The sequence below is a fragment of the Crinia signifera genome, chromosome 19 (genome assembly GCF_055691185.1).
Source record: "Crinia signifera chromosome 19, ASM5569118v1, whole genome shotgun sequence".
Classification (NCBI taxonomy): Eukaryota; Metazoa; Chordata; class Amphibia; order Anura; family Myobatrachidae; genus Crinia; species Crinia signifera.
In genome coordinates this window covers 97,587,809-97,603,475 of record NC_139226.1, presented here as the reverse complement: position 1 = coordinate 97,603,475, position 15,667 = coordinate 97,587,809, and the positions used below count along the sequence as shown (strand labels likewise).

The 15,667-nt window shown below is 44.5% G+C and overlaps 1 protein-coding gene across 3 annotated transcripts in view; it reads right to left on the bottom strand.

Moving 5' to 3' along the window:
* The window catches only part of CHD5 (chromodomain helicase DNA binding protein 5), a 169,817-nt gene that overhangs the window by 61,083 nt on the left and 93,067 nt on the right, over nucleotides 1–15,667 (bottom strand). For all 3 annotated transcript variants that reach the window (XM_083162995.1, XM_083162994.1, XM_083162996.1), the window contains exons 12-15: nucleotides 9,641–9,772; nucleotides 8,273–8,378; nucleotides 5,308–5,499; nucleotides 1,149–1,349 (exon numbers count right to left, since the gene is read on the bottom strand). In XM_083162995.1, coding sequence (XP_083019121.1) covers nucleotides 1,149–1,349; nucleotides 5,308–5,499; nucleotides 8,273–8,378; nucleotides 9,641–9,772 — 631 coding nt within the window. The remainder of the gene's footprint in view (nucleotides 1–1,148; nucleotides 1,350–5,307; nucleotides 5,500–8,272; nucleotides 8,379–9,640; nucleotides 9,773–15,667) is intronic.

Sequence of the window (15,667 nt, the reverse complement as noted above, 5' to 3'; positions counted from 1 at the left end):
AAGATACGTTACAATCCCATCAGTCCTGTTTTACACCAGTAAGACAATCCGTACAATATGATTTCATACACCTTCTGAAGTACACATGATGAAGTCTTGCTAAAGACGTTACACGTAGGTAAAAGGTGCATGATTGACTTCACCTGAGGACCATTTTGTTAAGTGCTTGAGAACTTTTTGGGTGAGACAGGAGGCTGTAGACCATGGGTCTTCAAACTGTGGCCCTCCAGATGTTGTGAAACTACAAATCCCAGCATGCCTTGCCACAGTTTTGCTATAAGGGAGTGTTAAAACAGTGGCAAGGCATGCTGGGATTTGTAGTTTCATAACATCTGGAGGGCCACAGTTTGAAGACCCATGCTGTAGACATTAATCCCTTAGTGGAGTCAAAACTGCATCCTTAGGAGTGTTATGTAAGCACATATTATAGAAATTATTTGAAATAAAAATGTATAAATGTTATATACAGTATATAAAGGGGGGCCATTGTCCTTTCTTTTGGGTGTTCAGGTATGAGATTCACACACTAGGAACTGTTATAAATTTTTAAGTGAGGACTTTCATCCCCACCTTCCCCTTATAAGGAAGATACTGCCTGGGAGAAGAATTCTATTTTCAGTTGAGGCCCCAGTTGGGTTATACGCGCTCTTGAAAGAAAAGAAAAAAAAAAGTGGGATTTTGTTTATGAATTTTATCTAAAACTGCTATTTGTATCAATCTGTGACGGTACTGATCAAGGGGGGCATTCAATCCGGAATTCCCCCTTTTGGAAGTCCCGGCAGTCCAAGTCCCGGGCCGTTTTTATTCTGTTCGACTGTAACTTGACAGCCGGAATTCAATGTTCCGACTGTCGAGTGTCGGAAACTCTGTGGATCAGCGAAAACAGCCGAAGATTGTCGAACATCAGCTGTGAATGTGACATTTGGTGGCCGTTTCCGGCACAACAGATCCGACTTGTCAGATCTGTTGTGTCGGAAACTGCCTTCAAAGCAGTAGGTAAAGTCAGCAGTGAATAGGAGGAGGATGCTAGTTTCGCCGGGTTTAAACACCCCCCCTTAGTGCAGTATATCAATATAAAATGATGAGTGCCCTTTTGGTATTGGATTTGGTATATAAATTTGGCATGTAGACCACAAACATGTCCTTACTTTCATTCTAAACACCTTCTTGCCACTCTTGATGGCATTATCCTCGAAAGAAAATTCATTTTCCCGGATTACTGCTCGGCTGTCCTTATCCCCAGTGTATGTCACAACGTAGAACTCTGGCGCCCACATCTCAAATTCACGCTCCCAGTTGATGATGGTGGATAAGGGGGCGCTGACCAGATATGGGCCTTTAGAATGACCCTGTGGAGACAGAGAACAGTAAGGAAGTAAAACTATTATATCACATAAAAGTCACTGACGTTAGGGTGAGGTCATAGGACAAGTGTCATACACTACCACTGGCCGGTGTAATATACTGCAGCGGGCTACAATGCAGGGAGAGAGGAGGCCAGCGGTAGTGCACAGGTAAGATGTGTACTACCCCCCCCCCCCCCCCCATTGGATCCGCCGCTGTGGGCTGTGCTGACAAGATAGGGGGGGGGGGGGCAGAAGAGTGGGGGTGCACCCTCCCCTGCCTTAGTAGCCCAGGGCCCCACAAAGGCTGAATAAGGCCCTGGAGAAATCTAGATATGGATGTATTGTGGTTGATTCCACAGCACAGAAAACAAACATATTCACACCACAAAAATGGACGTGATCACAACCCTAGATGAGGCCATGGGGAAATTGACTAGGATGGGAGTTTCACATGGGATTTTCTTTGGGCAACCAATCAGAATCTACTTATTTATTTAGCACCTTCTAGAGGATAATAGATAGTATCTGATAGGTTGCCCGTAGCAACATCCCATGTGAAATACAATTCTCCCCCCATATGTTTTAAAAAGCTGCTGTATACTCCATGATTGTTTGGCTGTCTGTCTGGTTCCGTCTTGTTGCAATATTCATGGCCTGCACGGTCCCCAAAGAAACCCTGTCCCTACAGTCTATGTTTAAGGAAAACACCATCTGCTATAAAGACATCTTCCTGTGTAATGTGAATTAAAGAAAAAAGCCCAATGTTAGAAGCAGCTGCTGCAGTAATGTCGCTCACACTGGGGTGGTGAAAATAACAACTTCTATCAATCAGACAAAGTGCAATGATTTTGTCACAGCTTTTATTAAAGTATCACACTCTTTGTATTTAGCTATACAGTATATGCAGTGTATTACAGGCTACCTGGAGAGCATTGACATATTTTGGGCCTGACTACCAGTCACAATTCCATCCATTTCCTGCAGTCGGCAGTCCCGCTCATGTGCAGATTCAGGCGTGACTATGGGCCCAATTCAGCCCAGTTCATTGGGCCCAGCGAGCAGTTTAACACCACCCCGCCAAACAACCCCCCCAGCTGTCCGAAATAAATAAAAATGCCTTTTTAAGGTGAACGGTACCGAGTGAGAACAGGACACACAAGTAGCTTCTGCTGATTAAAATTATGCTTGTGCATTATAATTGCTTTGTTTTGCTAATATGATACATTTTAATGCAAAAGTCACATGGAGCTCACTTGTAGCGCATGGTGGATAGATGTATGCGGACACATCTGTAGGGCTCATTTACTGACATAGAAAATAAATGATGCATTTGCATATACCATAGAATCCAATCAGACACTTGCAATAGACAGATGAAGTGACAGTAAATATTATATTTGCAAACAAGCCCTTGGGGTAAGTTTTCTAAGCAGCGGGTTGCCTACCATTTAGAATACAATGGCGTCCCTGGTGAAAAATACAGGTTTTATCAGGCATCGGATTCTATGCTGTTTTGGAAACAAACACTGATTTAAACCCACTATCTTGCCAGTAAAATGGCTGCAAAACTGACATGGCTAAGCGCTATGGGAGGGGTCTGTGTAGTGCATTAGCAAAATAAACTTTTTTTTTTCTTTTTAGATTAAAGACCTACATTAAATAAATCATGGCTTTTAAAAATACAAATTAGGAATACAGAGATCATTTATTGACACATCCTGAAAAGATTTAATGACGTTAATGTTATTTAGGGGCAAATATTCCCTGTCTTTTACCTTTTATATCAACTTTTAATAGTGAATACAAAACAGTTGAGAACTTTTTTAGAAAGCATTGGTATCTACTAAGGGAAGACCCCATTCTGAGGGATGTTATACCAGAAAAACCAACTTTTGTATATAGAAAATCTGGAAATCTAAAAAATAGATTAGTTAAAAGTGCGGTGATGGAAAAAAAAATCAGAGAGAATTAAAACTAAGGGTTTTCACAGATGTGCGGATTGTTTGGTGTGCCGCTCTCATAACAAAACTCCATCTAAGGTCAAAGATTTTCAGTCAAACTCGAATAATCAGACATTTAAAATGAACGAGTTCATTACATGTAACAGCACGAATTGTATATATATCCTCGAATGTACCTGTAATTTACAATATATAGGTCGTACTAGCAGAAAATTAAAAGAAAGATGGGTTGAACACCTTAGAAACATTAAAAAGGGCTATGAGAACCATTCAGTATCAAAACATTTCAAAGAAAAACCTAAATGTTCAATTGATGGATTGAAAAGTATAATGGGGATTAAAAAAATAGAAGGAAATTGGCGGATAAAAGGTAGTGAACACTTATTGGCGAAAAGTGAAATTAAATTAATCTATGACGTGGGCACTATGGAACCTAATGGCTTAAATGCCGATTTTGAAATAAAGTGGTTCCTATCAAATATTATCCCACGACCTACAGTATATATATTTATATATATATATATATATATATATATATTTATCCTTTATTCTACCTTTTATCCTCCTTTAATCAATTTAAGCATAACTGTCATTATAATGTATTTTTATATGTATTTTTTATTATGTTTTTATCACTGTAATTTGCTATGTAATATTTGTGATGCACTGCACTTTAGTCTATACAACAAGGAGATATAAGGAAAGTATATAATAGCTCCGGGGTTACTCGATGTGCCCCAATATTAGGCAGGTCCCGTTGCGTTCCACACATAGGTCTAGGTGGAGCGCAAACGTAAATTCCGGGTACAGCGTCATGTAAAAACATAAGAGGAGGTTTTCCTTTGCTGAATAGGACGATCAGCCCTCTGCGTTCCACATACGTGGGGGAGGTGGAACGCATGAGTCATTTCTGCAGACGACGTGAGGTACAGATGGCGTGGAACGCGGAAGTACAGGGAGCGGAGTAATAGGTCCTCAGAACGAATGCCATCCTCCGGATGTTCTGGGCGGATGCGTCATGCGTTCCAAATGTCTGGAACGCATGTGCACTTCCGTCCCCTGTCTGCACGTGGAATAGGTTTTCTAGCGTAGCGTACTAAAGGTAGAAAATCACTGGTCCATTGCTTGGTTAATTCCTAGTGAAGGAATGTGCTACTTAGGAAGGCTATGGAGTAAGAAGTTTAAAAAGGATAGTAAAAGAAAATGAGTTAAACCCGCCCACACAGGAAAAGGAAATGGAGGGGTGGTGCTCATGTTGGTATAAATAGAGATAGCAGTATGTTACCTCCACACACCCTGAGGAAGACTAAGAAAGTCGAAACGCGTTGGTGGTTTGGAGGTACCTGGGATCCTTGTCTGGAACCTAACACTGGGACTACCACTTGGAGTATTTATGCGGAGGTCCACCCGGGTTTTAACATCAGACCCCATAACTGCTTCTTGACTAGCCTTTTGTGAAAGGCCAGATACGGTACCAGGCTTTTTATCTATATGTTCCTTTGAATTGTTTTGTGTGTGAATAAATTTAGCTTTTTACGCTATGAGCCTTGTCCCCCGCAACTTTGTATCTTTGAGGGACAAAAAGGAGAGAAACTGAAGCGTGAATCCCTGAGGTTCTGGATTCTCTGAAGTGACCCCCAATCTATGCTATAACCCTTGGCCTAGATAGAGGCCTATACATGGTATGCGCATATTGTTTTGAGGCTGTTATATTTGTCTGAACTTGAATGTGAAATCTACACCATGAAAGATTCTTATCTGCTTTATCTTTGAGGTGTTACTTTTTGGACGGAGACTTCAAAGAGGAGAGAACTTCAACATAGAAATTTTTCTTGCAATTGATCATTCAGCACCCCAATAGGAAGCGCGGGTTCCCACTTGTTTTTTTGTCTATTGTACTTCTAGGAGGTGGTACTACAGGGCACTCTGCTGCATCCAAGTGGTAGCGCGGATTTTCTATTTTTGTTTACGGTATACCCTATGTGCTGAGGAATGCATACCTCTTTGTACAGGGAGTAGAGGAATACGATAGTTTGGACAGTCTTCCCTAGACCCATCTCATCAGCAAGGATAGTGTCCGTTCCCTGTGCCCAAGAAAACCTTAGCCAGTTTAATCCTTCCAGCTGGTACGGGTGTAATGTGCCACCGGTCTCATTGATGTACCATGGCTGTTTATCAAACTTAACTGTAGGCTGTAAAGGAAGAAGAAGAATTGCATTGTGACATTAGGAAAATAATTTACATGTGAATCGGTTCATCAGGGATTCTGTGTTGAACAATTTGTACAAAAGCAAAATAAAAACTGTCCTTGTTAACCCATTCAGGTCCAATGTCTAGTCATGCTCAATAGCCCTAGTGCTAGTAGCAGATTCAAATGGTGAGCCACTTTAAAATAAGAACATTAACATTGTTCAACATTCAGTGTAGAACATTTTTTAATAATAAAAAAAAAATATGACAATTAATTTAAACATTTAAAGCAGACTGTTTTAATTGCAAAAAAAAAATTTGGACTACAAAGGGTTAAAGAGGCATTAGCATCTATTGGGGTGGTGGCAGACATATGGGTGTAACCTAAGGAAACACCCACTGATTTTGTGGTGAAGACATTCATCAGCAGAAAGTTTCAATCAGCTGAAGACTGTAGTATCTGTACTGAGTAGTTCCAATGCTCAACCAATTGGGAACCGATTGTCAAGTATCCATAACTCAAACCGGTACTTGTGTAATAGCACAGCGCCTGGCTACGCTACGTTAGCGTAGCATAAGCTACGCTGTCAGCGTAGCCCAACGGCTGCCTAGCGTAGTTAGCATAGTGACTCTGTGGCAGCCCAACAGCTGCCTAGCGTCGTTAGCGTAGAGACTCTGCGGCAGCCTGGCTCTGTCCCCGGCATCCATGGCAAGCCTATTGAGCGTCTCTCACACAGGGCCGGTAACCGCCAAATCCCCAGCGCTGGCGGATGCCGGAGGAGAGTGGATCATGCGGGAGCCGGCGGAGAGATGCGCTCCAGTTGTCTGAGACGCAGGTAATTATTGTGGCAGGGTACGGCAACCCTGCCCGTGTCCGCTTCAGGGAGATGGGGTTAGGGGGTTCGTTCGCACGTGCGTCTCCTGCACAAAGGGGGTATGCAGGCACAAGTGCGTCTTATGCACAATAAAGAGGGCATTTGCCAGTGCTCCATGTTACATACTGTCAAATGCCTCGTTTTCAAACCCCCACTATCCATGCCAGCCCGAACTGTGGCGAGCGGAGCGAGCCCCGCGAGGGGACGTGTTACGCGTCCTCCCAACCTGTTCATACATCCACTATTCACGTCGGCGTGGAGTTGATTTTACAAAGTGTGGCGAGCGCAGCGAGCCACCGAGCCCGAAGCATGGCGAGCGCAGCGAGCCCCACGAGGGGACGCGGAATACATGTGAAGTAATCTGCGTCCGCTCGCCACACTTTATAAAATCAACTCCACGCTGACGTGGATAGTGGGGGTATGAACAAGTCGGGAATGGTGCTGCTGAAAAAAAAACACTGAGTCCTCCTCTGTCTGCGGCAGGTTAAACATTGTGACAGGCTCTGCAGCCATTACTCAGTCACTTCACCTTCACCTCTGACTGACTACGGTAACTGTGTAACGCTGACTGACTACGCTGGCCGTGGGAACAGTACGCCAAATCTGACAGGGACGCAGACTATGCTGGCAGCGGGAACACTACGCCGAATCTGACAGATACGCTGACTACTCTGGGCGTGTGAACACTACGTTGATTCTGACAGCGCTGCTACGCTAACTACGTAATGGTCGCCATGATAATACACAAGTACCCTCAAAACATAGGAGGCCTCCAATGGGGTGTGGCTGTGGAACAACTCCCAACCCCTACAATCAGGGCATGCGTCCTAAGTATGGGACGGCAGGACAATCCTCCTAAATTCCTGGCCCTCTAGAATGCATCTGACACAATAGTATTGCACAAAATTTCCTTTTGATCTCTAAGTAAGGGAATTTTATTAGCTGCGGTAAATCACCACGGCAAAATAATACTTAGGGGGTAATTCAATTAATCCCGGTAGCCGGCATTATTGGGGATTTTGTTTCACGTTCCAGAAGGCAGGCAAAACAAAATCACAGATAAGTGCCAATTTTAGTGGCGCAATTGTAAAATTCCAGATAAGTTCCCAGATATCTGGGGGGTTTTTTACACAAGAAAACGGATATGTTATTGGCTAAAATGGGGGGCAATTGAAGTCTCAAAAAATCAGGGAAAAATACCACAAATAATTTAATTCTTGACACCCTCTACAGCCACTGCTACTACTGCAGAAGACTTTATGAATTGTTGCAAACACTTAAGGCCCCCATACACTACTATGACTTTGCCCTTTTCCACACGATTTTGACCCATTGGCCGATAAATCGTCTGAAAAGTGTCATATTGTATGTCATTTACTCTGTTGCGTGGTCCCGTGTGTATCAGATCGGGAGATTGTCACTTCTGCGTCATCGTATCCTGGGGCAGTGAATGGGATTGCATAGGATACATCGTATCATCGTTAGATACATCGTATCTAAAAGGACAGCATACGATGTATGTGATCCTAGCTGCCGGGGAGTACAGTGGGTAGTTACAGCAGTATCGATGCATGCGATCACTGGGGCCTTTACATTTACACCAGCCATACATTTTATTTATTATTACGGCTATAGTAATTACACTGAAAAAAACATATTAATGACCTTTAATATTTGAAAATATATTGGATCATTTAGGGGGAGATTTATCAAACCTTCTAAAGAGGATAAGTGGAGATGTTACCCATTTTAACCAACCAGATACTAGCCATCATTTCTAGTACATTCTATAAAATGGTAGCTAGGATCTGATTGGATGCTATCAACAACATCTCCCCTTGTCCTCCTTAGAATATCTGATACACCTCCCCCATAATCGTTAAACAATAGGAATACTCACATCGACAATCGGTGTTAAAGGAGGTTTTTCGAGTTTTTCATCCTTTAGTTTCCTGCTTTTCTTAAATCTACACGGCGTTCTCGCTTCTTCTCCCAACATTAACTCTCTGAAACAGATGGTACAGGGTGCAGATATGAACTGCCGTACATAACTAAGTGCTTATTAAGGTACAATGAGGTGTGTAATGCTGGGCACATGCTAAAATCATCTGTCCGGTCACCCCTAGATCGGGAGATCGCCCAGATAACGGTGCAGTGATCACTTGGGCATTCCGGATTGTCCATCATGTCTGTCCAGGACGGATGTAATGAAGTCTGAGTTCCACGGCTAAACTCAGACGTTTTGTTAAAGGAGCAATTGGCTTGGCATAAGGTAATACTAAACAACAGACTTAGGGGGAGATTCAATCGCCGTCGAGCATCTCCCGTGGGGGAGATGCTCGACGGGCCCTATTCAATGCTGTCTTCCCCGACAGCATTGAACAGGGTTTCCTGTCAGAACGAGCCCGACATCTCTAGCTGTCGGGCTCGTTCTGCCGAGAACAGCCGGGAAGTGACGAGCTGCCGGCTGCAGCTCGTCACTTCCCGGCCGCAACTCGCGGCCACGCCCCCTTCTCGCCCCGCTGCAGGCGGGACATTGAATCCCGCCTGCATGTTAGAAGCTACATATTTTCTATTGCCGGAAGGTAAAAATTGGTTTCATATCCATCATATATATGGGCTTGAGTAGTGCGTTAGAAGTAGGTGCGGATTAATCTCTGTCTATAATGTGACAGAATAAGATAAAATACATGTAACCTTGTCATGGATGTATACACTGGACAGCCAGAACACTCCGAAAATGTTACTGTTGATTACAAATTAAACACAGATTTTCACAGTTGCCACGGAAACAGTGAAACTAAAAATATGTTCCAACAGAAGTAGAATGAGGCGTCACAGTGGCACCAGGGGGTGAATGTCCCTCTAACTTCGCATGTCCAAAATATCTCCCCATCTGACAGTTATTGGGTTTTAAATTAATATTTCCTTTGTGTCTGTGGACATTGTCTTCCATATGTTGTAGATCCTCTAGAACCAAAAAAAATCTAGGATTTATTTGTATATGAAAGGAATTCCAGCAAAAAGAGAGATCCAGCAAAAAACAAAAGGCTGATGTTGCCCATATCTAACCAATCAGATTCTGACTATCATTTTCTAGGATGCATTAGAGAAATGAGAGACAGAATCTAATTGGTTGCTATGGGAAACATCTCCTCTTTTCATTTTTGGAAGCTTTAGTAAATGTACCAGTAAGTAGGGCTGGCCGAGTACTCAGAAGCCATGAACACTGGCTCAGGTGTCTGCATTTCCTGCCTCAGATCAATACCTGTGATTCCAGTAAGCTTGTTTGAGACTTTCATAATCTGGAATGTCGATGTCATCAATCTCCCACGTGCACTGGTCATAGGGAAGGTCCTTCCACTTAATCAGATAATGGACATCTCCCTTCTTGTCAAAGCTGCAGACAAACAAACACATATTACTGTTACTGCCGTTGCAAGTGCTTCGTACACAATAATTATCATTACCAGGTGACAGGATTCATTGGCGGAAATTTACTAAGATAGGAGTTCTAATGAAGATGGATGTTGCCCATAGCAACCATTCAGAACTTCTTATTTATTTAGCACATTCTAGAAGATGATGGATAGAATCTGATTGATTGCCCAGAGCCAACTCCTTTTTACCACTTGGCAATGCCTACCAAAATTACGTCGTTCTCTGCTTATACTTTCGCTCTGCATCTTTGAATGGTAACCATTGCAACACATAGGAGGCTGAAACATTGTCTGTTTCCATTGGGCATCGCCACTGCCTTCACCTATGAATCAGACCTAGCGAGGGGGGAGCTGGAGAGGAAGGCGTATGGAAGTATAATGCTTATGGAAGAAACGTCTTGGCTTACATGTCCATTACATTTATTACACAGGGGGGTTTATTTACGATGATGGGAATTCTATTGAAGATGGGGGGGGGGGGGGGGTGTTACTAAAATGTGAGTTCCCTATTGTTGGGATGCAGAGCCGAATTAAAGCAGAGAGTGACGCAATTTTAGTAGGCAGTTCCAATTGATAAAAAAGGTGGTGGCTAGCAACACGTGGGCATCGTGGCCAACAACTTCCTTTTGAGGCACAGTGTAAGGGTACACATTCGCCCCCATGGTAGCGAGGGGATTCACTCGTGGGGGGCGCGTGCATTCGGCGGGCCAATGTTCACCTGCTCGCTAGCTAGTGAATATATGCAGGATCTTTGTCTTCACCGATGAATTAGTGGAAGGGGGCATGGCCATGCTGAGCGGGCTGGGTCCACAGCAACACCTCCTCCCAGTAATGTATCAGTGAAGAGAGACAGGCCCCCCAATCCCTTTCTGAAGCCTCTGTGGGTAGCAACCGCCCACCTATAATCCGGCCACGGTGTGCGTCATTTTGACGGACAATATTCTCACGTCTCATCTTTTTCCACGTAAACAGGGCAAGAACGGGAGATGGGTATTTACGTAAACTGAATACTGCTGCTGTGGGCCCAACTCAGATTTCACACAATAAAATGAATGGCCGCCAGGAAAGCACATTGGCACCGGAATAAGGTTTATGATAGGTGGAGAAGGAGGGACAGCCAACTAATCAAACAAAGAGTGCAGTCTGCAGAGATGAAGCAGGAGCCCCGGAGGGGTCACAGAAGTGATTCTCCAGGATATATCCAGGCAATGAATGGCTTATTGTCTGCACTTTATCCCTTAATAAACATTTGCAGCTACATACTGTTAGAGAACTGTAAGCACTATACGTACTGTATGATAACAAGCAATAGTGCAGTATCCTCTGTTTAACCCTTTGAGTGCCAACATTGCTGTGAGAAATCATCAAGATATCCGCTAAAAATGCCAACGTCACTCACAGCTCTTTGCACCATCTCTATGATTTGTGCTCTATGCACAGCTGTATAATTGGTGCTCTATGCACCAGCTCAATGATTGGTGGTTTCTGCACCAGCCTTAGGCAGTAAGAGCTAGGCACTAGGGAGAGGATAAGAGTCAGGCACTAGGCAGAGGATAAGGGTTAGGCACTAGGGAGAGGATAAGGGTTAGGCACTAGGGAGAGGATAAGGGTTAGGCACTAGGGAGAGGATAAGGGTTAGGCACTAGGGAGAGGATAAGGGTTAGGCACTAGGAAGAGGATAAGGGTTAGGCACTAGGGAGAGGATAAGGGTTAGGCACTAGGGAGGGGATAAGGGTTAGGCACTAGGGAGAGGATAAGGGTTAGGCACTAGGGAGAGGATAAGAGTTAGGCACTAGGGAGAGGGTAAGGGCTATGCACTATGGAGAGGGTAAGGGTGATGCACTAGGAAAAGGGTAAAGGTTAAGCACTAGGAAGAGGGTAAGGGTTAGGCAATAGGGAGAGGTTACGGGTTAGGCACAAGGAAAAGATTAAGGGTTAGGTAAAAGGGAGAGGGTAAGGGTTAGGGTATTAGGGAGAGGGTAAGAGTTAGGCATTAGTGAGGTAAGGGTTAGGCACGAGGGAGAGGGTTAGACACTAGGAAAAGGATAAGGGTAAGCCACTAAAGGGTAAGAGTCAGGCACTAGGGAGAGGGTAAGGGTTAGGAATTAGGGAGAGGGTAAGGGTTAGGCACTAGGGGCAGGGTTAGGCACTAGGGAGAGGGATAGCGTTAGGCACTAGGTAGAGGGTAAAGGTTAGGCACTAGGCAGAGGGTAAGGGTTAGGGACTAGGGGGAGAATAATGATTAGGCACTATGGAGAGGGTAAGGGCTAGACACCAGGGAGAGGGTTAGACACCAGGGAGAGGGTTAGACACTAGGGAGAGGGTAAAGGTTAGACACTAGGGGAAGGGTTAGGGACTAGGGGGAGAATAATGATTAGGCAATATGGAGAGGGTAAGGGTTAGGCACTAGGGAGAGGGTAAGGGCTAGACACTAGGGAGAGGGTTAGATACTAGTGAGAGGGTAAAGGTTAGACACTAGGGTAAGGGTTAGGAACTAGGGGGGAGGGTAAGGGTTAGGCACTAGGGGGAGGGTAAAGGTTAAAAACTAGGAGGAGGGTAAGGGTTAGGCACTAGAAAATGGGTACAGGTTAGGCACTAGGGAGAGGGTAAGGGTTAGACACTAGGGAGAGGGTAAAGGTTATACACTAGGGGAAGGGTTAGGGACTAGGGGGAGAATAATGATTAGGCACTATGGAGAGGGTAAGGGCTAGACACCAGGGAGAGGGTTAGACACTAGGGAGAGGGTAAAGGTTAGACACTAGGGGGAGGGTTAGGGACTAGGGGGAGAATAATGATTAGGCACTATGGAGAGGGTAAGGGTTAGGCACTAGGGAGCGGGTAAGGGCTAGACACTAGGGAGAGGGTTAGATACTAGTTAGAGGGTAAAGGTTAGACACTAGGGTAAGGGTTAGGAACTAGGGGGGAGGGTAAGGGTTAGGCACTAGGGGGAGGGTAAAGGTTAAAAACTAGGAGGAGGGTAAGGGTTAGGCACTAGAAAATGGGTACAGGTTAGGCACTAGGGAGAGGGTAAGGGTTAGGCACTAGGGAGAGGGTACGGGTTAGGCAATAAGGAGAGGCACCAGGGAGATGATACGGGTTAGGCACTAGGGAGAAGGTAAGGGTTAGGCACTAAAAAAAGGGTAAGGATTAGGCAATAGGGAGAGGGTAAGGGTCAGGCACTAGGGAGAGGGTTAGGCACTAGGGTAAGGGTTAGGCATGAGGGAGAGGGTAAGGGTTAGACACCAGAAGGTAAGGGTCAGGCACTAGGGAGAGGGTATGGGTTAGGCACTAGGGAGAAGGTTAGGCACTAGGGGCAGGGTTAGGCACTAGGGAGAGGGATAGGTTTAGGCACTAGGTAGAGGGTAAGGGTTAGGCACTAGGGAGTTGGTAAGGGTTATACACTAGGGAGAGGGTAAGGGTTAGGCACAAGGGAGAAGTTAAGGGTTAGACACTAAGAAAAGTGTATGGGTTGGGCACCAGAGGGATAGGGTCAGGCACTAGGTAGAGGATAAGGGTTCGGCACTAGGTGCAGGGTTAGTGTTAGGCACTAGGGAGAGGGATAGGGTTATGCACTAGGGAGAGGGTAAGGGTTAGGCACCAGGGAGAGGGTAAGGGTTATGCACTAGGGAGTGGGTAAAGGGTAGGCACTAGGGTGAGGGTAAAGGTTAGGTACTAGGTAGAGGGTAAGGCACTAGGGGAGAATAAGGGTTGGCACTAGGGAGAGGGTAAGGGTTAGGCACTAGGGGGAGGGTAAGGGTTAGGCACTAGAGAGAGGGTACAGGTTAGGCACTAGAGAGAGGGTACAGGTTAGGCACTAGAGAGAGGGTACAGGTTAGGCACTAGAGAGAGGGTACAAGTTAGGCACTATTGAGAGGGGAGAAGGTTAGGCACTATTGAGAGGGGAGAAGGTTAGGCACTATTGAGAGGGGAGAAGGTTAGGCACTATTGAGAGGGGAGAAGGTTAGGCACTAAGGGTTAGGCTAAAATAATGAAAAATGCTGTATTGATGTTGCTTTGTACCTTTCATTTAATAAAAATTTATAGCATAAAAAATAAAATAATGAAGAAAAATCTAACTTTTTTGACACATGACTTCAGCGCCTGCCCCCAATTCGGCAAAAAGCGGCCATCTGAAAAGTATAGACTTTTTTTCATACCGAAGGTGGTAAGTTGGTGAGACATGGAGTGAGGCATGAGGCCGGATAGTATGGTTGAAGGTCATAGGAGGTACAGGGTGTTGACAGGTTGTGGAGGGCAGGGATGCTCTGGCAAACTGAGAGCCAATGAAAGGGATGCAGGCGGACAAGGGGAGGGGAGACTTATGGCAGGAGGAGTCACTAGAAGATAGGACGTACAATGTACCATTTATTTGCCGGTATGGACAATAGAGCATTACCCCAGTTATATAAATAGCCGGAACTATAGAATGTACAAGTTCTCACACATCAAATAGTAATTAAAAGCCCTACAGCGTTAATACGTTTAACAATGAGATTCTGAAGAGCGTTTATTTTTAAAGAGTTCATGCAGATTGAATTGATGTATCTTACACTCTTAATTACAGTTTCAATTCTCTGATTTTAATCATATGTTTAATATCATTGCAATTACACTGTTGTAAAAGAAAAATATATTTTATTCCATCACTCCGGCTCATAGCAGTCACAACATCAATTTGCTGGAAATGTGTGTTGCCATGACGATGATCGCAGATGTAAAATCCCTAGGCAGGTGCTTCATTGAATACTCAACCAAAATAATTTGGTGCATATTTTTATTTTTCTGCCTCCCAATGACAAGGGAACTAAAAACTATTTCTATACCGTATAGCAGCGGTTGTACATCTTAGTCAGGGGATGAGATCATCAGTAAACAGACGCCAAGGTCAGAAAAAGCTGCTTTTAAGCCAAGAGATACGTATGCAATATTAAGTCAGACGTACTGTAATCAAAATGCAGCATTTGAAATGCAAATCTCAGAGCCCATTAGCAGTAAGTGCACAAGCAGGTCCAGCGATGAGATGTGCATTGCTTCATGACAGGACGCTGCAGTCACCAGATCGTGATGTCATCTCTGGCAGCCATGATAAACTAATTCATGGTCTATGAGGTGATGGGTTTGTGCATGCCAAACTGGGCTATAACAGTTACTTCAAAGCCAGAATTCCACCGGCGTGTCATATTTTGAAAGAGGAACCAATATGTATGAGAATGCAGCCCATCACTACACTGCGCTGAAGCGCGAGGCAATAGGTGGGAAGAATATTGGTTCAGTTCATACACTGGCTTCCTCCATCTTGTGTAGTCCATGTCTAGATGTACATGGATGGTTTATGATCCCATATAATAAAGGGCGAACGCTACTCCTCACCTCTATGGGAGGAATTCAAGTGTTTTGAGCGCCGACTGCCACTAGATGGTGCCTGACTGAGCAATTTAAGTGTTTCTCCATTTGGACATCACTATTATTGTTACATCAACGAAAGTTGTGATTTGCACTTGCATGTCTCATGTGAAGAAGCCTGTATACGCCAGTTGTACGCCTTTTAAAGGGATCAACTATCTCAAGTCAACTACTGTCACTACTTCTTCTATTCAATGACAGCACACAGACCCATTAGACCCATGAGGAATATCTCTAAAGCAGGCATGTCTAAACTGTGGCCCTCCAGCTGTTGTGAAACTACACATCCCAGCATGCCTTGCCATAATTTTAGCATTCACTAATAGGAATGATGGGACTTGTAGTTTCACAACAGCTGGAGGGCCATAGTTTGGACATACCTGCTCTGAAGCATACCTCAACTTAGCAGCTGGCTGACTCGGGACTACTGTCCGGGTAATGGGGGGCGTGGC